Below are 21,836 nucleotides of genomic sequence, written 5' to 3'. Positions count from 1 at the left end.
GCAGCAGATTTGGGAAAAAGACCAACAGGGTCTGAGATATGCCTATCGTGATTGGACAAGAGGGCTTCAAGCGATTACGCGTTTAAGGGATGATGTGCCGTGTCTAAGACCCACTAATTTCCTTAAATCGCAGTGTACGAGCTGCCAGGACGGGCTTAGGAAAGATCCCTGTCCCTTGGATTGCGCTAACGCACTTCGATGCCCCCCAGGACAATTGTGGTATAGTGGTCTGACGATTTGGCAAATAAGGTATTGCGATCATTTGAGCAGCGGTGAGGTTTTCACGATGTCGATTTGACGACTTTATTGACTGGCGGGTCCAGCAGTCAAAACAAACGTCAAAGCTAAATTGCATACCTCCTGATGATGGCATAGCAGAAGGTGAAACTTGACCTTGTCTCGTACTTTGGCACCTCTGTTTACGGCGGAAGGTCTTGTGAGGTCAATGTGTCAACGGCTGGACGTCCTGTAGCACCAGATCCAAGAATTAGCCATGGGATGTAGACTACCACATAGGCCTCAGACAGGACAACAATGACTTAGCTCTCCCCCACGCAGTCTCGCCGAGGTCGGATCCAGGCGAAGTGCCTGTGATTCTCGCAACGATGCAGAGGTCGTGGGTCGTTTGGGGGAAATTCAGCATGTCGGTATATTCCGCTGGAGATCCACCGGGGAAGTACGTGGTCGATGGGTCGAGTTAAAGTGTGGACAGGGCGGCTCCGTTTAGACAGAGAGAGGGAAGACTGAAGAATCGGATTCGAGGCCCCGGTCATCATCCGTGCGAGATCAGGTGGGCGGTGACCCGCTTCTGGAGACCGAGCTCGGATTCAGTGCGGAGTTGCATTTGCACCTGCTGTTCTGGGAATGTGGAACGCTCTTCAATCTTTAATCTTTGCCTTTCCAGCCACGCGGTCGACAACTCTGAGCTCCATGATCCAAGGAACCGGTTCATCTTCCTAAACTTTCGACTACTGAATGCCCTCGAGTCCGTGATACAGCAGGTGCCAACTCCGAAACGCCCTCATGGTCTTTGCTTCTCCCCTGTCGCTCAATCCCCGTCCTTCCGTGGGGGGCGGTTATCCTCGAATCAGCATCGATGCATTCCCGGCATGAACGCGGGTCAGTCTAAACAGCCTCTGGGCAGCTAGGCAGGCGACCATGCTGACGATGTGGTGGTTGTGCCTATCAGATCAAGAATTGCTCTGAGAATGCTCAGACGCCTTGTTGTGCGTGGCGTTGCGCAAAAGCGACCCCGCCAGAATGCCAGTAGCGGCCATTTCGACCTTTTGCATTTACCAATTCACCCTGACTGTGCTGAATTGATAGCTCCAAAAGTCCCAGATGCCAAGCCGTACCGGACAAGCCTTGATTTTCGTGAAGCACTGCGATCATGATGATCACTGTCTATCGTCCGGTCTTTAAAGTTAAAGATCTCGATCGTGCCAGCGATCCGCAAAGATATGCGAGTCGAATATCAGTCATTCTCGAGCCTCTCAGATGGCACGATTTACATCGTATGGAAAAGAATAGTCGCGGTAGAGATGCAGAGTACCCGGAATCTGCAGCACGGCCTGCCTTCCACGGTCGCAAAACCCCGTTGATTTCCCGAGCCCATGTCCAGTGGCAACATCAGACAACAGTCGCCATCTACAATCACTTCTGAGCACCAATAACAGCTTGAGCTACAATGAACACGGGAACTTCGTCTAAACCCAGTCTTGCATATGGTGGTGTTGAGTACACTTCCCGCATCTAGGATTTGACGCTGCTGTGCCGCTAGCCCAGGGTGTGGATAACATCTCGTGGCCGCTGACGTCGGTGGTGGAGGCCGACTCGACTCAACCGCAGTATGAAGTCTGTATGTCGCACGCGCATGAGGCAATCTAGCAAGAATGCCAGGATAAATGTCAGACATTACTCGAGGCGAGGGATAAAGTATCTCCTAGTAGCGACCGCAGTAAGCTGCACCGAGCCGAATCAGTGGAAAGTAAGGAACGTTTTCGAGGTGACGGACAATCGTCCGGTACGCCAAGATTGTTCGAAGGATTATTCACGATCCTATGTTCGATATCGGTCACTTCACCGTTGAGAGCTACCGAAAACCGGCTCGACTTCGCGCGACAAACTATTCTGCCATCATGCCCGCGTAAGCCCGCAGTGGCCGATGGTTAAATCCATGCGGGGTTGGTACTTTGGTGTGGATGGTTCTCCTTGTTCTCCCCAGTCTGTGGGCGGATTGCGGAAACTTGTTGTTGACTTTCGGGGAGATGGAGACAGCATGGCGCTCTCCGCAAGACACTCTCATCTGCAAGTTAGTGAGATCTCTGCAGGATGGATGTGACTGGGGGGGAAGATGTCCCGGCAGAAATGTCGTCACTCTGCAGAGATGCGCCTATTCGACTGGCCCTCGAGTTGCAGTTAATATGATCTTGTGCAGCGCTAGCATGCTAGGGCTTCAAGTGCCATCTTTCGTGCGCCTGCGGGCTGCAGCACTACTACTATACACAAGCATGGAGTAGACGACTCCTAATAAGGCCTAACTATCACAAAAACATATCGTCACTCTAGTAGTGTTGGCAGACCGCCTGTCTCTCCAAAGCCATCGGGTTGAGCCGTCCGCCCCATCTCCCTTCTGGCCACTCAGCATCGTGATGACGAGTCGTTCAGCAAGAGAAATATCTATGCAACATTATTATTAACACGAATCTATACGAAAAAGTGTCTACGGTATCACTTCGCTCCTAGCAAGCGCCCTTTATCTTCAGGCGGCGATTCGTCCATACAGATTTGGCCCTGGCATGACTGACGCCATGACCTCGAATCGAAGTCAAAGAAATCACCTATGGCACTGTTCACTCTGCAGTCTGGCATGCCCCCACGCTGGGCCTTGAGACTTCCCAAAGATCCCCGCTGCGGTGTTGAAGTTGAAACTGCAGCGAAGGCTCAAGGCGAACCCTGGTTGATGCATCTTAGCTTGGCTCGGCATTGGCTGTGACAGATACCCAATTTTTATTGTTTGGCTCCTCTGGAGACTGGAGACACGGCACAGACTGCACCAACAGAATCCACTCCTTTCCCCTTTCAGCACTTCCAGCCAGTCAGTGCAGCCCGGGCTCTTATAGGTCCCTGGCTCTCCATTCTTATTCCTCACCCGCCCGCGCCGCACCCACTCTTCTCCTGCCCAAGCACTGCGTCCACACTCTTCAGTCGACCGCACTGTTTCCCGCATCTGGACATAGTATGCAGGCTCCATACTCCATAGCACTTCAGGAGAGAGGAATAGACTCATGAACAATTAATCTTGGAGGCGGTTGATGCCTCTATCGCGTCTTGAAGAGGAAGGTTGTTGTGATGCTGTACCTGAATCCCGCCTAGTCTGTGCTGCGTTTGCCTCTCTCTCTCCTTTGTGCGAACCCACGGCTTGAGTCCGTTCCTCATTGCCCCTGTTCACTGTTGGCATCATTGAATCTGTATGATAGCTATCTAGTTTGTGTCGCAGTATCTAAATTTTTGATCCTCCACTCCGAGCAGATTGTTCTTTACAGAGGGCGGCGCGAGGGTCTGCGTCAGTCCCAAGTGGTTCCGATCCCGGAGTTTCAGATGGGCTCAGTTGTCAAGGTTCCCTGCGCGCTGCCCCTGCTTCATCTTGATGTGATTTTATTTACTTTTTCCATGGAATTCAGGTTCTTTGTTTTGTGCATATTTATTTTTCTGATCCTGCAGCAGCCTAGTGCTCAGACTCGAGATTTTCTTGAATTTACTGTAAAATTTTCTGCTATGATTTGTAGACTGTGTACTCGGTAGACTATACAGACTACAGTTGAGAGTAGAACCTAGTGATGGTATACCATGGTTCAGATCTCGTGGAAAATAAAAAATAAATCAAACAGGAAAAAGCAGAACAGGATGGGTCCTTACCGTGAGGGTCACCCGAGGAACTGGTTCCCATTTCTCCTTTTTTGCTGAATTTTGGCCGCCCCAAACAGGAAATAATAATAAATCGAAAATCGCCTGGCGCCGTTTCGAAGGGCAAAGTAACGATCTGCAACCGTCCAGCGACGGCACGTCGTCAGTGGCACTAACAGCACTAGCACGCTAGCTTCTCTGCCCTGGCCTTTCCTTCGTGACTGATGAGTCCCTGCGATCCTGGATTTGTTCATAAGCTTCGTCGATCGCCCTTCCCCAGACTACATTTCTATCATTCTCTCTCCTAGATTGTCGCTCCCATTACTCCTATCGTCCTTCTTCTTACACTGCATCTGCACCTGCGCGCATCCTCCCTCCCCCGTTTGCGCGAATCATTGCTCTCTCAATTGCTCTTCCCTGCCCTCGACTATATCGCAAACTCTCGTCGCGATCGCTTGATCCCTACCTGCTTTGCCTCCCTGCGCGCTTGCTGTCACTCTCTGCCTACGCTCGTGGTGTTTGTGACAATCGCCGCATCCTTGATCTTCGCTCCAACAACTGTGTTGCGAGCAGTTCCAATTTGCGCACGAGACTCGATAATTTCCCTGAAAACGATTACCCTCAATGACGATGGTCATGGAGAACCAAAACCGCCAGTATGGCGGCGGAATGGGGTTTGACAGTGTTTACCAACATCCGCACCACAGTCAACCACCTCAATTCACAGACCCGTGGGCTCACTCTTCGTCCCACTCGACTCCTCCTGTTTACCCGGCTCCCGTGGGCATCAAGTCCGACTCTGAGAGCCGCCCTTCTCACATTTCTCTGCCATACTCCGTTTCTGTTTCTGCGCCCTCGATGGTTGCTCCCAGCACCTACTCTGCCGCTCCTACAACGAGCTATCCCGCACCTGAAGTAATGGGCATCTCCCACGATATCCCCCGGACTACTTTCGAGCAGACACCTGCCTACACAACAGCCCCCTCAATCAGCAGCTTTGCTCCGACGAGCTACGCTCCCATGAGCTACGCATCCCCAGTTCACCAGGACAGCCGCAGGGTGTCTCATGCGTAAGGACCACACTCTCGTGCCGAGCACCGATTTGTATACTAACGATTTCTTGTTTAGTGATGCTGCTCGCGTTGCCCCCTCACAAACAACCTCTGGCCCAACATTCGGCGATGCGCTTGACGCCAGCCGCGGAATGGTGGCGCTCAGCCAGGATCTGACTCCCCGAAACATCTATGGCCCGCGCTCCCGCGGCTCTGGAGATTCCTACGGATTCCCCTTGGCTCATTCTGCCGGTTCCTCGATCTCGTCCGCCTCCTACCCATACTACAGCGCTTCCGTTGGCTCAGTAGACTCATCAGTCACCGACTACAGCTCTACTACCTCAGAGACATACGAGAACGGCCATTTGTCACGGACTCTTCCTCGCCCTGGGCAGCTTCTGGGTGCCAGTGCTCCTCCGGGACCCCAGTCCATGATGAGCCAGTTCAGCTCGAAAATGCCGTCCAACACTCAGAAGAAGCACAAGTGCAAGGTGTGTGACAAGCGGTTTACCCGACCGTCATCTCTGCAGACCCATATGTACAGTCACACTGGCGAGAAGCGTAAGTCCCCCTAGCAAACCCAGCAGATTTGCCGTTTTGTGATACTAACAGAAAAATTATAGCATTTGCATGTGACGTTGAAGGCTGCGGTCGTCACTTTTCGGTCGTTTCAAACCTCCGCCGCCACAAGAAAGTCCACAAAGGTGGAAAGGAGGGAGGTTCTGGCGATGACGAAGAGTAATCGCCTCGATCTGTCCGCTCTCTCCTGAGTGACTCTGCTTGACCTCCTGGAGTGAAGGGCTGTGTGATTCGGTTTTCGAATTCTCCACGCATCTCACACAGTGGCACCATACATTCTTCCCGATTGGACCCAGGTCCATTGTACAACAGCCTTAATCCTCCTTCCGCTACTTTCTTCTCCTTGCCTCCGCCACAATGGCAGAGAATTGATACCCAGGATACTTTGTTTATTTTCGCGCTCTCGACTTTCATGACTCGGCAAAGCAAGGTTTCGGGGCCTGGGTGGATACCCAGTGGCGCTTTTTCGATTTCTTTTCAACAAATTTATGACCATAGAGGTACCGGCTTTTTTTTTCTCTTTGGAGGTCGATTCCGATTTCATTTCGTTTCTCTCGCTAGACTTAGGGTGTTTGGTTTTTGGTCGTTTGTGAGGCATGGGGGTTCTTTTTTAATTGATACCAATGGGTTGCGTTTCGAACCCTGTTCTTGCGTTTCTCGACATGGGTTTCTTTCATTCGTTCGGGCGCCCGGATCATCACGACGACGGGCAAATCATCTGCGGGTTTTCTGTTTTGAATTGTTGTTCATGCCACTCCCTGCGGGAACTGGCTTCTCGAAGTTTGCTGCGACGGATGCTCCAAAAGAGGTCCCCCCTGGCCTTCGGGAACAAAAGCTGGGAACACAGCGATCTTGACGCTCGCCGTGTTTCGGTGGGAGATGGACGCGATTTGTGTCACATTACTGTCGCTACTACTACGATATTGTCTAATCTAGATGTGCAAAAAGGGCATAATAATATGGACGCGGCGCAGTGGGATATTTGTCTGCTCAGCCGGTCTGATTTGTATATAGTCTGCCAGCAATACATATCTACCTGAACATCTGTGCTTCGTTCGTACTTTGTATTTTCCCTGCCGTGACTTCTGCAGTACTACTTTTCGAAAAGCAGCCAGCGCTGTCTCCCGTGTGCGACAAAAGTCTGTGAATCCAAGCAGACGCTGACTTGCGAAAGTGCATAAGCTGTATAGTTGAACCTTGTACCCTTGTAATTGCCTAGAGCTAACTAGCAGGTACAGACTAAGCTTGTGTCGTGTGTCTATCGCAAACTCGACCGTTTTCCGCCTTTCGCTCCCGCCCCGCAAAACCATCAATTTCGGCCTCTTGCCCAACGACAAGCCTACTTTGACATCCATCGGACGTCAACCTTGAACACACAAACACAAAAATGTCTCCATAGCGAACCATTCCCTTCTCTCCGCCCATTGAGTAAAGTATGGCCGACGACCGCCCGCTCAAGCGCGTTCGACAAGCTTGTGAGCCTTGTCGGTAGGTTGCATCTTCCCCGTCGCGTCAATCATGATTCATGCGGCTGGCTGACTGACCATGATGGATCCAGGCGGAAAAAGTCGCGCTGCCCAGGCGAGAAACCGGTTTGTTCGTTCTGTGAGAGGCTGGGGCAGCAGTGTGTTTATGCGCAGAGTGAGGGGGATATGCCGGCTGTTGATATTGTATGTTTGCTTGCTGTCTTTATTAGGATGTCAATTCTAATTATGCGTACTAGGCGAAGCGGCTTTCCAGTGTTGAGGATAAATTGGAGGAGTTGGCAAGGTGTTTTAGGTAGGTATTCGGTTCTCTCTCAATGTTGTAGTAATTAAATTGTTGGCTTGGTAGTTGGTACTGACTGGGACATAGACCACATGGGGCCGCACCCACAACGGCAACAGCAACCTCAACTCCTGATGTATCGCGCCCGGCACTGGTACAGCACGGTCCTCATGGACATGGTCATCACGAACCAGGACAGGCAAACCTTCAGCAGAATGATCTCTCGACAGTAGCTCATCTCTTTTTGACCTGCTGCAACTACCAGCCACTCCCGCTCTTCCATCCAGACAACTTCGTCGAAACGTTGGAAGGGCGAGACCCAGAGCTGATTCTTGCGATTCATGCTATTAGTCTGCGGTTTGGGCGGAGTCCGGACGGGAGTGACTTGCGTCCTTATATCGCGGACTGTGCGCATCGAGCGAGGACTCTTGTTATGGAGCGCGTTGGGCGTGGACCGTTGGAGCTTTCGACGTTGCAGACGTTGTGTCTTTTGGCTATGTTTGATTTCACTGGTAGGAACCTTTGATCTATATCTTAGGTGGCGAGTGTGTGCTGACGAGTTTAGCTGGTGATACCGTTCAGGCTGGGCTGCATCTGAATATGGCCACGTACCTGGCTCATAGTGTCAATACCGCTGGAGAGACGCTGGGGGCCTTGCATTCCGATCCAGATGAGACGAGGAGGTGTCTCTGGAGCATATACCTTCTACAGAGCCTTCAAGGGGACGGAGTGCAAGCGGCAAGGCTTATTGCGGGTGTACGAACGCCATTCGATACTGGCTCGGGGTTCTCGCCAACCTACGATTTGACGACTATGCCAGAGAGCGGGCCCGTCTCTCACAAGGATGACCTTGACCTTGCTTCGTATGCGGTGCAAGTGGGCGAAGTATGGTCTATGGCTATGGCGTATGCGGCCAGTCGAGTCGAGCCAGATGCACCTGCGCCTTGGTCTCCTCGCTCAGACTACTCTATTGTCACATACCGACATATGGAATTTGACAGTCAAGTGCCTCTGAAGTATCGCTACGATGCCAACAGATTCCACGAGCACCGTCTGCATGACCTGAACCGACGCCGTGAATTTTGGGGGCCATGGCTGTTCACACAGTTCCTATATTTGGCAATTCCATGCCTTCTAAACCACCCATTCCTGCTATCGCGGAGGCTGCGCAGTTTCAGACATACAATGCCACAATCCTTCATTCGACAATCATTCGAGACAATCACCAACAATGCCGCATGGATCCTGCACCTGATCGACCTGATTGAGCACAAGGGGTTCGAAGTGTGCGACCCAACGCTCGCCCACTGCGTGCTCATTGTAGCCACGATCCACCTCCAACACAGCTTCGTCGAGGACCCAAGCTTCCGGGAGAAAGCACGAAGAGGATTCACTAAATGCGTTCGATTTCTTCACCCATTGGCGCAGCGATGGCCACATGTGCAGAACATGGTACGTAGGGCTATGCATGAACTCCCAACCCAACTACATCGCGAACCACGATCGATGATTGATCGTGTTAGCGCCCATATCAAAAGGCAGACTAGGCTAACTTTAAGCTCACCCATTTAGATCGACCGACTGACTCGGCTCCGAGAGAACGTCTCCGCAGGCGACCCCCAAGCCTCGCATTCCCGTCAAGCATGGACCACCAACGCGCAGCTATTATGGGAACTCCTGGTCTATGACAGGGCGGGTCGGTCCTCGTTACCAAGCCAGCTCCTCGGCTCAACTTTGTCGGACTCTTCACCTAGACAGACGGCGCGTATGACGCCAGACCCGAACTTCCCATTAGTAGGATCAGCAGGGATTACAGGTCATAAAACGGTCGCGAAGGAGATCTATACACATCCCCCGGAGACGGTAACAACTCCGCCAGCTGTTCAAGCAGAACCGCCCGCGGCGGCGGCTGTATCGTCGATAGATCTCGACCCATTCGGAATGATTTCGGACCCCACGCTAGAGGGGATCACAGACCACATGTTTTTGGAGCCGGAGAGCTATGGTCGAGCGATCGAAGATTGGTGGGAAGGTGATGTTCTGATCTAGAGGCTGAGTTGTCGCTTAACGAGACGCTTATCGCCAGTCACTTGCACAGCAAAGCAGGAACTGTGCCGCATCGCATCCGCACCGCCGACTAAATGGAGCCAACAACATCAAAAAACAACAGAAACCTCACCAGCTGGATGAATTAAAGCTTCCGAAGAACTGGAGCAAGTTTCCAACGTGGCAAGGCGCAGACCGAGTCATTTGAGGGGAAATTTCTCACTGTTGGCTCTATTGGCGCGAGGCCGGCGGCTAAACACCGTAGATGGGATTCCGACTCCGACTCACCTCATTGTTTGGAAGTTTAGTTCCTGTTGCGGTCTGAACCTAGTCTGGTCTTGTCTGCCTCGCGTCCGGAAATAGATCTCGTCGGGAAATTAGATTTTTCTCGGCGCGACGAATGGAAGGCCTCTAGAAGCGCCGTTTGGGTTTGAGCCCCATCAAACTGCATGGTTTTTTGACGTTGGACGGCAGTACATCGCGTGCAACGAGCAGTCGGTCTGAGACTAAATGGGACCAACACAACAAAACATGCTCGGGATTAGGCGCCGTGGAGATTGCTGTGCAGGGTGGTGCAGTGCAGGCGCAGGTCCACGAGCCGTTTTAGCTCAATGTTGGGATGAGGCTTTGTTTGAATTTAGAATGGATCTGGCTTGCGGAGATTGATTGCGCCCAGCGTTCTGGGTCGCTGTTGCTGGGATCTGGGTGTCTTGTCTTGCCTCGTCTATATAAGGGACCTTTGTCCTGGGGATTTGGATGGCATCAGTCTACAGCGACTTCTCAGTTCGACAAGCAGCATCTCCTCCTTTTCTTCTCTCTATACAAAACACCTCGAAAGGACCTGTGCCACCATGATCTGGACAAAGTTCCCCGTTGTGGTCCTCATCGCCGTACTCTCCATCAATAGCGCCACCGCACTACCCGCTCCAGCACCATCACCAGCACCCTCCGTCGCCTCCTCATCCTCCCCATCCTTCTACATCGCCCTTATGAACACCTTCCTCCAAACCACAAAACTCACAAACTGCGCCCTCGACCCAACAACCCCCCTCCCACTCTCAACGCTCGCGCCCCCATCCACAGGCCTAACCCTCAAATCCATAACCATCGGCCGCGGAACCCAAAACTACACCTGCGACACCGCAAACCCATCCTCAAAGCCCACAGCCACCGGCGCAACAGCAACCCTCTTCGACGCATCGTGTCTTGCCTCCTTCGGAACGGGCAACGACGGAGATCTACTACACCTTGTCCCCGACGCCCTGAAGCCCATATCCCTGGGAACAACGGATTTGATCACGGGTATACTGGCCAGAGCATCAGGCCAGAATATTGAAATTGGGAAGCACTATTTCACTGCTGCGAGCGTCCCATTCTTCGATTTGACTTCCTCGGGGTCAGGAATGGATAAATGGATTGCAGCAAAGAAAGAAGGCGAGATGCCTGCGCCGGGAAAGCCCGGGTTTGGAGTCACGGGGGATGTGGCTTGGTTGAAGTTGACTGGTGTTGAGGGCGGGTTCAAGGTTAGTCCACGCTCCATATATCATTCTTTGAAACTTCTCTCTGTCTTTCGTTCGTTCGTTCGCTCTTTGTTCGATACGAGTCAGTTGCTGACGGTGTTTTCTCTGCGATTTAGGAAGTCTACCGCGTTCTTACGGCTGGTGGTGCGGCGCCTGAGACATGTCTGGATATGGAGGAGGTGTTCACGGTTGATTATACTTCTGAGTATTGGTTTTATGGCTAGTTCGCTGTAATCGGTCATGGCTAGTGTAGTCAACTGGTTATATAATCTCGGCGGATCTACGTACCAAGCAATGCAGGTACGGACTTCGGAGTGGGGCGGCTTTGTCTGGTTTTGGTGGCTTTTTGTTGCATTTTCAGTTGCGTCTTTTCTGTTCTGATCTGACCTGTGTATATTTGCTTTTTCTTATTGATATATTTGCCTGTTGCTTGGGTGGATGAGTCTTGTTTAGTTTAGCATTTGTGAATATAGAGAGTATGGCTGTATTAAATGCGCGCTACTACAACCGCGGGTCGCTCCTTCCTGTCCGGTAGTCTTCCTTCCTCATCGACGGATGGGCACGCCTTCTAAAAAAAATCCAACTAGACGGAAGGTGCGATGGGATCACTGAGGGTCGCTCCTTCCTTCTTCGAAGGACATCGTAGCTTCCTCAGAAAATTGCAAGTACGAGACCCCAAGGTACTCCCTCCGAAGCTCCTTCATCCATTTCTCTTCCACACCCTCGTCTTTTACGACCACGCCATTCGTCATGTGTTTCTGAGGCCTAACATAGAAGAACTCATGGCCGCGATGACAGACGCTGAACTTCAGCTTTCCCTCGCACAACTTCTGATAGCACAGTCCGTTATAGTTGGCATTGACGCAGTCACGACACCACCACATGCCTTCATCGTATCCCCATGTCTCATCGCAGTCACCGTCGCAGCTTACTGTTCCCCCGATTTTCCTCAGCATTTGCATACAGACCTCCGTGTTCTTGTTGTCGCCCAGGGGAACAAAGACGGATAAAAGTCGTTTGAATGCGTATGCGTCGTTTTCAGAGTCTTCGTCGACCAAGAGGTCTATTGCTTGTTGCACTGTGTCTCGCACTATACTCTTTGCTTGTCTACGATCTCCTTGTGCATACCAGTACCGCGCGAGGTAAATACTCGGGCCTGCGAGTGATGCCGTCTCGGATATACTATCGGGTACTAGCGAGGATATCTGTTGCAGATGCGGGGAAGGATCGCTTGCGCGCTCTGCTTGGTCGACATAGATTGGACCCAGTTTGCTGATGAGCCATGGTACAAGACGGTGTTGGTTTCCTCTGGGTAGATCTTGCTGAATTGCTTGCTCCCATTGCTTGATTGCTTCTGGGCGTCGATCGAAAATCCCATAGAGGGCGCTGCCGTAACCATAACGGACGTGGCAGAGTTGAGCGTACTGCTCTGCGGCGTCGAGACGGGCAATTGCTGTCTCGTATAGCGTGTCAATGAGGTCGATTCGTTCGGTTTCCTGGACCAGCTGCAGAAGGAACGAATGAAAGTACGGGCGTTCTGCAAATGTCTCGAGCATCACCCCAAGATTGCTTTCTTCTGTTGAGTACTGACGAATGACCTCCAAGACACTGACAATGTCTACCCAACGATTCTTCTTGCTGTACAGCTGCATGATCTCGAACACGCGATAATAATCGGTGAAGTCAAATGTCAGAGCACGCCGGCATACAGCCACTGTCTTGTCATATTGCTCGTCCTTCCAATACAGCACACCTAGCGTATTCAGCATCTTGGCGAGCTCCATGCGGTTGAACTCGTCCTTTGTCCATTCGCTGTCAAGTTCAAGGTGGCTCGCCGTTGATTCAAGAAGCTTGATTCCCTCTGCTGGGTCCACAACTTCTGCGAGCAGCGTACTAGCGCGGAAATCGTTCGCATCGAGGGACAAAGCATGCCGAGCGCGAGATTCAGCTTCTGGTTTGTACTTGAAGTATCGCAACAGTGTCCCTAGCTGAACATGCCAGAGGGCGCTTTGCGCTTTCACTTGCGCGCCTAGTACATCCTCACACCAGGTCTCGACTTGGTCGATTTCTTTCAGTGAAGGCGTGTAAGCCACGTCAGGAACGTAGTTCATGTCATTGACCTATGTCCGTCAGTTCTGGATAGACTTGGAACAAACAAAACTTACCTTGTTCAGGAAAGATAAGATGAACAGGAACGCGTCTCGAGTGAGAGGCTTGAAGTGCGGCTGCTGTAGCAAGCAATGAGCCATCCATTCCGCTGCCCGTCTCATCAAGTGGTCTTCTCCAGAGACGACCTTTGCGAGCCAGTCTCGAGTGGCCTCATCCTTGACTTCCGCCACGACTGCTGAATCTCCGAGCCACCGCACAATTTGCTGCGCATTTTCGTCAACCCCAAACCAATATTCCCTGACACGCCATCGGATCGGGGGATTAGTGACGAACTCATCGTTCTCGAGCAGAACGTTCAGTGACTCGCCCTCTGTAAACAATTTCACCAACGCCGATCCAACAGCAGCCAAGGCAGAGTCGTCGCCCAGTGCCAGATCGACTGCCGCCAAATGTTGCACTAGATGCGTACGGGCGTACGGTAGCAGCAACGTTTTTTGGGGGCTCGATTCGCTGCATAAGACACGTAGACACGCCCTTGCCATGAGAGCTTGGCCGGTATGCTGATCATCGCAATGGATTGATCCCTTGTTACGGCGCTCCTGCTTCTGCTCCAGAAAGGTGTCCAGTCTCAATCTCTTGTAGACATCGGGCGGGCATACATTGCGCAGGAAGTGCTGTACCATGACACTCTCTCCAGAGCTTATGCCTGAATCCTGGGAGCTAGCATCATCGTCTTTCTTCTTGTGATGGGGACCATGATGTCCCTTTGGAATGATGTCTTCGATATCTTTAGATCTGAAGTTGACCTTGCCGTTGCGATTGACTTCAAACAGTCGGTACTTGGTTTTGAACTTGTCTTCCAGAGGCAGGAGCGAAGGCTGGCCTGCGCGGAGATCCAATGCAGCGCTCAACTGGGAAGGCGTGAGACGGTCGGCTCCATAAACAATCCAGCGCACGATCTCGTTGAACTCTGAGATCTCGGTTTCTGTAAGCTGGTTGTTCAACTGCTTCAGCTCAGCTTCGATCTGTTCTGATCGCTTTTTACCCGCCGAGTCTAATGCCTTTTCAATGTCTGCGACATATTCGCATTGCTGAATTGTGTCCAGTGCAGTGTCGATAGTGAGATAATCACCTTTTGCTTGCTCCGCCAGTCGCTTTTGGATTCTCTCTCGAAGCGCCGTGACTCCCGGGCGACGTCCGCTGTCTTTTAAAGCCGGCATATCGTCCATACGTCGGCTGATGTACTGATGCATGTCTCCGGCGCTGCGCTTCTCGATGGTCATCCTGTCGAAGTTTATGCCATCTTTCTTCGCAAGCTGATCGAAGCAGCGGGTGTCTCCTGTTATCAGGACTCTTGTTTCTCGGCCAGGTATGATTTTGGAAGCCCGCGTCAGGAAGCGCATCATGCCTTCTCCGACTGTGTCTCCGAGCCCGTCAATGACAATATAGAATGTGACATCCATATGCGCGAGGTCCTCATTCCAGAAGAGCAAGTGCTTTGAGATATCTCTCGGATCGACCTCCCCCATCCGCTCGCAAATTGATGATACAGACTTCAAATATCGCCTTTCTGCTTGGGCGAACTGCCACACTAGGCTTTTCGCCACTGCTTCAAGATTCGTGGCATTCTTCAGCTCTTCCCGCGAGTCGCCTTCGACGAAATAGAATGCCGTTGAGATTCTCTTCGTGCTTGCATCTGCAGCCCGTTGCTGTTTGAGCCATGAGATGATTGTCGATGCCAGGTAACTCTTTCCAGACCCTTCCTTGCCTCCGATAGCCAGGATTGGGGCTCCTTTGCCGGAATACCACGCCTTATATTGCGGATCCTCGAATACCCATTCTCCAGTTCCCTTAACGCGACGCCGGATATAGTTCCTGTGGATAGTCGCCCATGACGCTTCCGGCTCCTGCGTCTGTTTATTCATCTTCGAAGCATCGAACGCCAGTGCCCGGAGCAACAGCCGGTTCATAGCAACGGTGTCCTTCTCGCCGGCCAAAGTATCAACCAGCCCTTGCGTAACAGCCAACGTCGCCTGCGATGCCTCAGCCGCCTCCGCAGCAAGTGCCAGAGTCTGCGCTCCAACAAGCCTATTCTCCTTATCGACAAGCTTCTGCATCTGGCCCAGCAGATCAGCAACCATATCCTCCTGCATGAAAAAGATCTTTGTGAACGCCATAAGCTTCGTTCGCTTGGACCGCAATCTGATCGTGCGCGAGCATATCTCCACGAAGAGAAGGAGATGCTGAGCCGAGACGCGACTGAGATTTGAGTCCATTCCGGCGCGGATGTGGTACTCTAGTCGCTCGAGATACTCTGCGCATTGTGAGAGTAGGTCTGCGAGTTCTTCGAAGATAGCTTGGTAGCCTTTCCAGGCCGTTATCACAAAACTGACTGCGTTGAAGCAGAGCTCTGATGGGCCAAAGACCTGCACAGAAAAGATCATTATCAGCCTCAATTGCTCGTTCTCGATAAGGAACAAGACATACCTGACTGGCAGCACCAGCCGCAATACCACCAACAGTCTCAATGATACTTAGCGTCCGATTAAACGCCTTCTTAACACCCTCCCTTTTCCCACTCTTCTCAGCGGCCTTGTTCTGTGCGGAGTCCAATTGAGCAAGGACACCTTTTACACCAAGCGGCTGGATCTGTCGCTCGTCGCCGCCTGCGAGTTCGAGTACGCGAGAGTGGACTTGGGCCCATATTGTCTTCAGCTCTTCGTTCATGGCGGAATCTGTCCCGCGGGGAGCAGGCGTGTTCATGGTTTCTGTGTATACCGTTCTCCGATTTGTCGTGACAAGTATTTTACCTCGCTCAGGGTTCGTGAAAAGGTGACAGAACTGGCAGTCGATATGGGACCGAGACCCTGAAAAATCTGCTAAAGAGCTTCATCGCTGGAGGAAACCCAATAACCCCAGCCGAGGTCATCAGATCTCCGATCTACGTAATAGTGCATCTCGGACACGAAAGAAGTTCGGTGGCTGGAGCTGAGCTGTGCAGAGTTGCGAACCGCGTGGGGTCGTGTTCGCATATCTGCATATCTATTTCCTGATAAGGAAAGGGGTGAAGCTACGATCGCGGCGATCGTCGATTTGCGAACTGTGCACTGGTGCGGAGGGAACACGGCGGGAGTAAGATGGTGTCATGTCGCATTGTAATTGTTGTGATGACCTGAGGGGTTTGTGAGAGGTGAGGTTGCCTTCTGAAGAGTGGTAAACAGGCATCTCATATGAGCCACTGCGGCGGCTCGGTTCCACGGTTCGAACGCGGATTGAAGATCGATAGACAGTGTCTCTAATTCAACTTGGCGATCCTGATATACAACAGGGATGCACTCAATCTATGCCTACGAGACGTCGAGTCAATAAGAACCGCCCGAAGGACATCAGAATTAGGGCGGCGACAGACTCAATAGTTCACTTACAACTTATTGAGAGGTCTTCGTGTTTCTATACTCGCTTCCGACCAACAGAAAGCGACCATCAAACTACGAGCATTATTACGATACATCCACACATGATGTTTGAGATACCTCCAGCAAATCAAAGCCCAAGCAACACCGAAACTGAGAGCAGAAAATAAATGATAAACATCGAGAAAGTTTTCATTCCGAAACGCCGAATAGCATTGACAAAATAGCAGTAAAAGATGTATATGGGATCGAAATATGAAAGTAACCGAAAAGCATGCGTCGAGCGACGAGTCGACATGAATCTGACAAGAGGAGATGGCGAGCCATCAAAGCTTAGGCAGCGAAGCGCTTCTTCCTCGCCTCCATAGCCTCCTTATCCTTCGCACTCCACCCATTCGAAGCCGCGTTCGTTGTGCCAGCGGGCTTCTGCTGGTTTCCCTTCTGCCCCTGCCCCTGCCCCTGAGGCTTGTTCCCACGACGGTTCCGCTGGTTGTTGTTGTTGTTGTTGTTGTTGTTGTTGTTCCGTCCCTGGTTCCTTCTCTTACCACCGCGTCCACCCTGCTCACCCTCACCACGACCGCGCTTTCTCGACCGCTCAGGCAGAGCCTGGTCAAGACGCCCAACACTCTCCGCATTCGTCTCCTCCTCACCAGCTGTACCGAATCGCTTCGCGCGCTCAAGCTTCTTCTCCGCGGCGTCGATAGCAGCCTGGGAATCCTCCGTGATACCGAATTTCTCAGCGCGGGCCTTGCGCTTCTTAAGTTCTGCTTCGAGATCCGTCACGGAGAGGCCAATTGAGAAGTTAGGAACGGGCTTTTCTTCGGCGGCGGGCTGTTGCTCGGTTGATTCTGTTGTCGTGGCAGCCTCTATGCCTTCTGTCTTCTCTTCGTTCTTGGGCGCTTCTTGTGCTGGTTCGGCGGCGGTGGGAGCGGCGGCGGGAGCAGCAGGGGCAGGCGCAGTCTCAGCGGGCTTTGTGTTGGAAGCGGTAGTAGGGACCTCATCGTCCTCCCAATCAATCACATCCTCTGCATTCTCCGTCGTAGCAGCGGGCGCAGCAGCCGCAGGAGCCGCGGCATCATTCTCCTCTAGACGTGCAACCATCTCTGCCTTTTTTCCTGTGTGCGGGAGATTGCGCGACTTGAGGATTTCGACGAGTTCGGCGTTGGTCTTTTTGGCGTAGTCGGCCATTGTGATGTCTCGAGGGATTATCGGGATAAAGAGGGGTGACTATATATGTTTTTGAGGAGACTTGAGGTCGAATGAGGTTATGGGAGTCGTTGGTGTTGGTGTTTGTGTTTCTCTTTCCGTCCGGTGACAGTGTAGTGAAGCGCAAGAGCAAGGATAGGATAGGACAGGATAGGGGAAATCAAGAGAGATTTATACACGTCGCAAGCAATCAATGAATGCTCAATTCTTTGGAAATGAGTTGCAGACCGTGAAAGGGATGAAGCGCGACTGGATTGAGGCGTGTGGTTGTGAAAGAAGTGTCACAAAGAAGGTGGTCGACTGAATGAATCCGGTCCGGCGTCGTCTCCCGAGGACGGACTGGGCGGACTGAACGCGTTGACGAAACGCGGCTGGACTCGAGGGTCACGTGATAGTTTCCTCTCACGTGACATAAGTGGTAGCTTTTAAGCGACGTTGCTGTCTACACACTCTTGCTGTATCTACGATTTGTTCTGGTGGTAGATTATTCTAATTTGCGCGTTACATCCGATCAGGGAGGCGCACAAGTTTGCAAACACAAAGGTTCTCTGGGGAGACGGCAGCCCCGAGCTCTCGCCTAGCTCCACGGAGTACATCTACCGCCTCATTATTCACTGGAACCACGTCAACGCCCTACCCGGACATAAGAATCGCAGATTGAGGCAAGACTAAGCGCCTCGGACATTTACAACGAAGCTTGTCGGCACCCCCGCTGGAGAACAATAATCTGTAGGTAACAGCTGAAAGACGGGAAGGTATGTGATGTGGCAGAGCGCCTGTGGTTGTGGCGAGTCAGGTGATGTCATGGGACGGTTGAGTCGTGCACTGCCACAGGTCGCTGCTTGGTTGCTCGGTTGGGCTTCTGAGGTGTCATGTGTATACTGCGATGACTGTGGGACTTGGGAATCCTTTAGCGGGTATGGAGTACTATGGGGTGTGGATTGCGACTGGTAAGATATAGGTAAATCTATATACCTATAGTGTAGTTGTGCAGTTCTAGGAAAAGGTCTAGAATTTTTAGGGCATGGGTACTTCGATGTTAGGATAGTCCTAAATGAATGCAATGAATGCAATGGTAATATATCAATTATTACTTTCAACAAAGTAATCGAGGGATTAGAGCCTGTAAGACTAATTATCGCCGCTCTGGCCCAAAAACTTTGGCAGTCTGCTAAAGACACTGTCCCAAATTTCCAGTCCCGCAACCAGACCCCTAACCGCCCGAAGTATATCCTCCTGCGACGCACGCACTTGCTTCGTGCTATCGCGCTCGCGAAGTGTGACTGTTCCATTCTTCACCGAATCAAAGTCTACTGTGATGCCAAGGGGAATACCCAGTTCATCGTTTCGGGCGTACCGCTTACCGATGCTTGCCGAGGACTCGTCTGTACGGCAGGAGATTCCTTCGTCACGAAGGGCCTCGGACATTGTGGCTGTGAGAGGTGCAAAAGCCGGATGTGTTGATAGGGGGACGATGAGAACCTTTGTTGGCGCGATGGATATGGGAAGGGACAAGACCTAGACCGGTTAGTATATGCGTGGGTCTCTTTATGAATGTAGTATAGGTACACCTCGTGCAGGGTCACTGGGACGGTGCCAATAGGCATGCTCTAAGAGGCTGTAGAGAATTCGGCCAATGCCAAACGAGGGCTCGATGACGTTTGGTATATACTCGCGAATGTTCTCTGTTCGAGTCCGCCTCACGATGTTAACCAAATCTTTGGAGATTTCTGCCTTTTCAGGTAGGTACATCCACAAGAACACTGCCTTCATTCTCTAGCGTTGTAGCGAATAACTCTCGCTCAGCCTGAGAAAGCGAGGTCAATGCTGCCTCAACTGCCTTTGCGTCTTTCTTGAAGGTGGGCCCCATTTTAGCCCTGGTAATATCAATCTGCCACTCTTCCACTTGGAGGGGTACCTGCCGCCGCTCCTAAACCATAAGTGGCTCCTCTGTCTTCTTTGAATGTACTGTAGGATCATAGGCGCTGCGGTCTGCGCATCCAACGCATTCAATCCATCCATAACTTGTCTGAAGTTCTGCATCCCAACAGTCAGTGGCATAGTGCGCCATCTCATTTGCCATGTGTTGCCTGAATTTAATCTTGTCTTTATTGACGCCGATTCTAAGCAAGAAGGGGTATATTCGACCTAGGAAGTAGGCTAGAGTTTCATTGTCGACCATCTTCCTGACGACTGCATCCTCGAGGCTGGTTGTTGATGGTTCCTTCTTACCTGCGAGCTGGGTTGCTTGATTGAGGAAATGAAGATGCAAATTCTTAACCAGATGGAACTTGGGATGATTCTTGCCACCTTCTGGGTCAACAAAGTGTTCTATCTCGGCCATAAGAAACTCTCTGACGCGGAGAAGACCAGACCGCGGGGATACCACATTGCGGAAAGATTTACGAATTGAGGCGGACGCGAAGGGCATTGAGTTCTGATTATAGTCGAGAAATTTTTTGAAGTTTAAAAACTGACCCTGTGCGGTTTCTGGTCGGAGATAGCCAGTAGAGGCACCGCTGGGCCCTATTGTTGTCTTGAACATCAGGTTAAAGCGAACTGGCGGCTCAACGGGTGCATCGCCGTTTGGGTTTTGAATTTCATATTTCTTAATCAATGCGCCGAGCTCAGGTCCATCGTAGTTGTCAATCTGTTAAGGAGCTGAGCAGAAGGGTCAAGCAAAATAGGTGCTCACATACCTTTGCGAGTATCTCCTCATATTCCTCCACCGTTTTATCATCCAGCCTGCGGGTCTTCACATCACTCACCTTTGGCCCCTTTTTCTTCTTCGCTGCATCTTTCTCATCCTCCTTGACAATGTTCTCTAGTCCTCTGGCCACCTTATCACCCTTCACTCGGGCCTCAAGGACAGCTTCGACGAGGTGGTCGGCCCGTAGAAACTCTCCATTTTTCGAATCCTTGCACATCCAATCCTCAAATTTGTCGACATGGCCACTTGTTTTGAAAACCGATTCTGGCGTCAGAGTTGTGCAGTCAAGCTCTAGCATGTCCACTTGAAGAACAAAGTGTTTGCGCCATATATCCACGACATTCGACTGGAGTGCACAGCCCGGGGGCCCATAGTCGAAGAGGCCTCGAGCGTCACCGTTGAGCTTGCCGGATGTTCGGTAGATCTCGAAGGACTCGGTGTAGAAAAAGCGTCGTTTTTGGAGAGACTCAAAGGCTGCGCGGTCGAAAAGGTCACCGAAGCGGGTTGTGAGCTCAGTCATGGTGTTGGCGAATTAGGAAGGGACTCTATTGACTAAGGCGTTCAGGCAGAGAAACTTGAATTATATATCAGAAACAAAAGCTATACTGGGTGCTGAAGGCAGTTATCTCAAAAACAGATGAAGAACTAGCAGCATTGATTGCATAGCCGTACAATAACTACAAATGTACGATGCCGATGGTCGCTTAAGTATAGAACCAGTATAAACGGTATTGACACAAAGAGCCGTAACTCATTTGACAAGTCATTTAAAGCAGCAACAGGTACATGGCTTGATGCAGAGTGACTGCGGCAACAACTACGTGCGACCGTGTTGCTGCGATAACTTGACCAGGGACTTGGAGAAGCGAGGCGTTATCAGGGCCAGCCATGCGGTGGCCTGTGCCGCACTGTCATCATCTTGAAACTTGAGAGCAGTACGGGTACCTATCTACAGAGATACTCCATAGTGGACTTCTTCTGCCGCTGTCGTCATGAGTCACGGGGCAACAGGCACAGCTGAACTGCGGCGTCGACGGTTGGCGTTCCTGCAGCAAATCCGATCGGCGCTCTGCCTGCAGCTTCATCGGGAATTCGCGACATCCTCTCAGTTCTTGCATGCTCGCGATAGACTGCAGGACGCGCACTTATACAGCAAAGTTTAAACTTGTCCATGTCTGATCCCTTTTGCTGATTGGAATCTACGCCTACTGATTGGCTTTGGTGGCTGAAATTGACATCCCTGTCAATCCCCATGGAACGGTTTGATTTACCGCCATCTCCACTTGGGGGTTCTAGCATCGCCATGGTCCTCGCTTTCTTTGACGAATCCCTTTGCAAGACTCGCTTTTGTCCATCGAGCTAAATTGGGGTCCCAGTGCTCGCGTCTGTTGGCCGTCCACTCTCCGTCTATAATGGACTGCCCAGGGCTGAGCGTACGGAGGCCTAAAGTGACAGTCGTGCAACATTCCCCACTTCTCAAAAATACTGTATACCGCTTTGCTTACCGCTCTTAGAAAGAATTTTTACC

At 51.6% G+C, this 21,836-nt stretch overlaps 8 protein-coding genes across 8 annotated transcripts; 3 read left to right on the top strand and 5 right to left on the bottom strand.

The window, feature by feature from the left end:
* Window positions 1–2,505: 2,505 nt before the first annotated feature.
* On the bottom strand, window positions 2,506–3,728 carry BDV14DRAFT_171542 (uncharacterized protein). The gene has a single exon (XM_073768423.1). It carries the CDS (start codon window positions 3,287–3,289, stop codon window positions 2,837–2,839), a length of 453 nt encoding a protein of 150 aa, XP_073629013.1. The 5' UTR covers window positions 3,290–3,728; the 3' UTR covers window positions 2,506–2,836.
* BDV14DRAFT_171541 (uncharacterized protein) lies at window positions 3,173–3,728 on the bottom strand. Its single transcript, XM_073768422.1, has one exon. The coding sequence runs from the start codon at window positions 3,461–3,463 to the stop codon at window positions 3,296–3,298; it is 168 nt and encodes a 55-aa protein (XP_073629012.1). The 5' UTR covers window positions 3,464–3,728; the 3' UTR covers window positions 3,173–3,295.
* A 433-nt stretch (window positions 3,729–4,161) lies between these two features.
* On the top strand, window positions 4,162–5,741 carry BDV14DRAFT_47820 (C2H2-type zinc finger protein). Its single transcript, XM_073776868.1, has 2 exons — window positions 4,162–4,976; window positions 5,035–5,741. Exons 1-2 carry the CDS (start codon window positions 4,531–4,533, stop codon window positions 5,531–5,533), a joined length of 945 nt encoding a protein of 314 aa, XP_073629011.1. The 5' UTR covers window positions 4,162–4,530; the 3' UTR covers window positions 5,534–5,741.
* A 915-nt stretch (window positions 5,742–6,656) lies between these two features.
* BDV14DRAFT_47822 (uncharacterized protein) lies at window positions 6,657–9,607 on the top strand. Its single transcript, XM_073776869.1, has 7 exons — window positions 6,657–6,721; window positions 6,776–7,025; window positions 7,096–7,207; window positions 7,261–7,316; window positions 7,392–7,816; window positions 7,870–8,756; window positions 8,877–9,607. Exons 2-7 carry the CDS (start codon window positions 6,973–6,975, stop codon window positions 9,351–9,353), a joined length of 2,010 nt encoding a protein of 669 aa, XP_073629010.1. The 5' UTR covers window positions 6,657–6,721; window positions 6,776–6,972; the 3' UTR covers window positions 9,354–9,607.
* Window positions 9,608–10,201: 594 nt separating this feature from the next.
* On the top strand, window positions 10,202–11,094 carry BDV14DRAFT_199180 (DUF3455 domain-containing protein; the record flags this gene model as incomplete). Its single annotated transcript, XM_073773172.1, has 2 exons — window positions 10,202–10,873; window positions 10,987–11,094. The coding sequence occupies 2 exons, from the start codon at window positions 10,202–10,204 to the stop codon at window positions 11,092–11,094; spliced, it is 780 nt and encodes a 259-aa protein (XP_073629009.1).
* Window positions 11,095–11,475: 381 nt separating this feature from the next.
* On the bottom strand, window positions 11,476–15,742 carry BDV14DRAFT_199179 (uncharacterized protein; the record flags this gene model as incomplete). The annotated part of the gene is made up of 3 exons (XM_073773171.1): window positions 11,476–12,990; window positions 13,036–15,405; window positions 15,467–15,742. The coding sequence occupies 3 exons, from the start codon at window positions 15,740–15,742 to the stop codon at window positions 11,476–11,478; spliced, it is 4,161 nt and encodes a 1,386-aa protein (XP_073629008.1).
* A 635-nt stretch (window positions 15,743–16,377) lies between these two features.
* Window positions 16,378–17,920, bottom strand: BDV14DRAFT_171529 (SAP domain-containing protein). The gene has a single exon (XM_073768421.1). It carries the CDS (start codon window positions 17,578–17,580, stop codon window positions 16,726–16,728), a length of 855 nt encoding a protein of 284 aa, XP_073629007.1. The 5' UTR covers window positions 17,581–17,920; the 3' UTR covers window positions 16,378–16,725.
* Window positions 17,921–18,729: 809 nt separating this feature from the next.
* Window positions 18,730–20,828, bottom strand: BDV14DRAFT_189122 (uncharacterized protein; the record flags this gene model as incomplete). Its single annotated transcript, XM_073771153.1, has 5 exons — window positions 18,730–19,116; window positions 19,168–19,328; window positions 19,363–19,495; window positions 19,535–20,248; window positions 20,298–20,828. The coding sequence occupies 5 exons, from the start codon at window positions 20,826–20,828 to the stop codon at window positions 18,730–18,732; spliced, it is 1,926 nt and encodes a 641-aa protein (XP_073629006.1).
* Between the last annotated feature and the right edge of the window lie 1,008 nt (window positions 20,829–21,836).

This window comes from Aspergillus stella-maris, assembly GCF_047715825.1.
Source record: "Aspergillus stella-maris strain CBS 113639 unplaced genomic scaffold BDV14scaffold_21, whole genome shotgun sequence".
In the NCBI taxonomy this organism is placed as follows: domain Eukaryota; kingdom Fungi; phylum Ascomycota; class Eurotiomycetes; order Eurotiales; family Aspergillaceae; genus Aspergillus; species Aspergillus stella-maris.
Note: the sequence above shows the minus strand (reverse complement) of the source record. Positions and strands in the feature narration are given on the sequence as shown.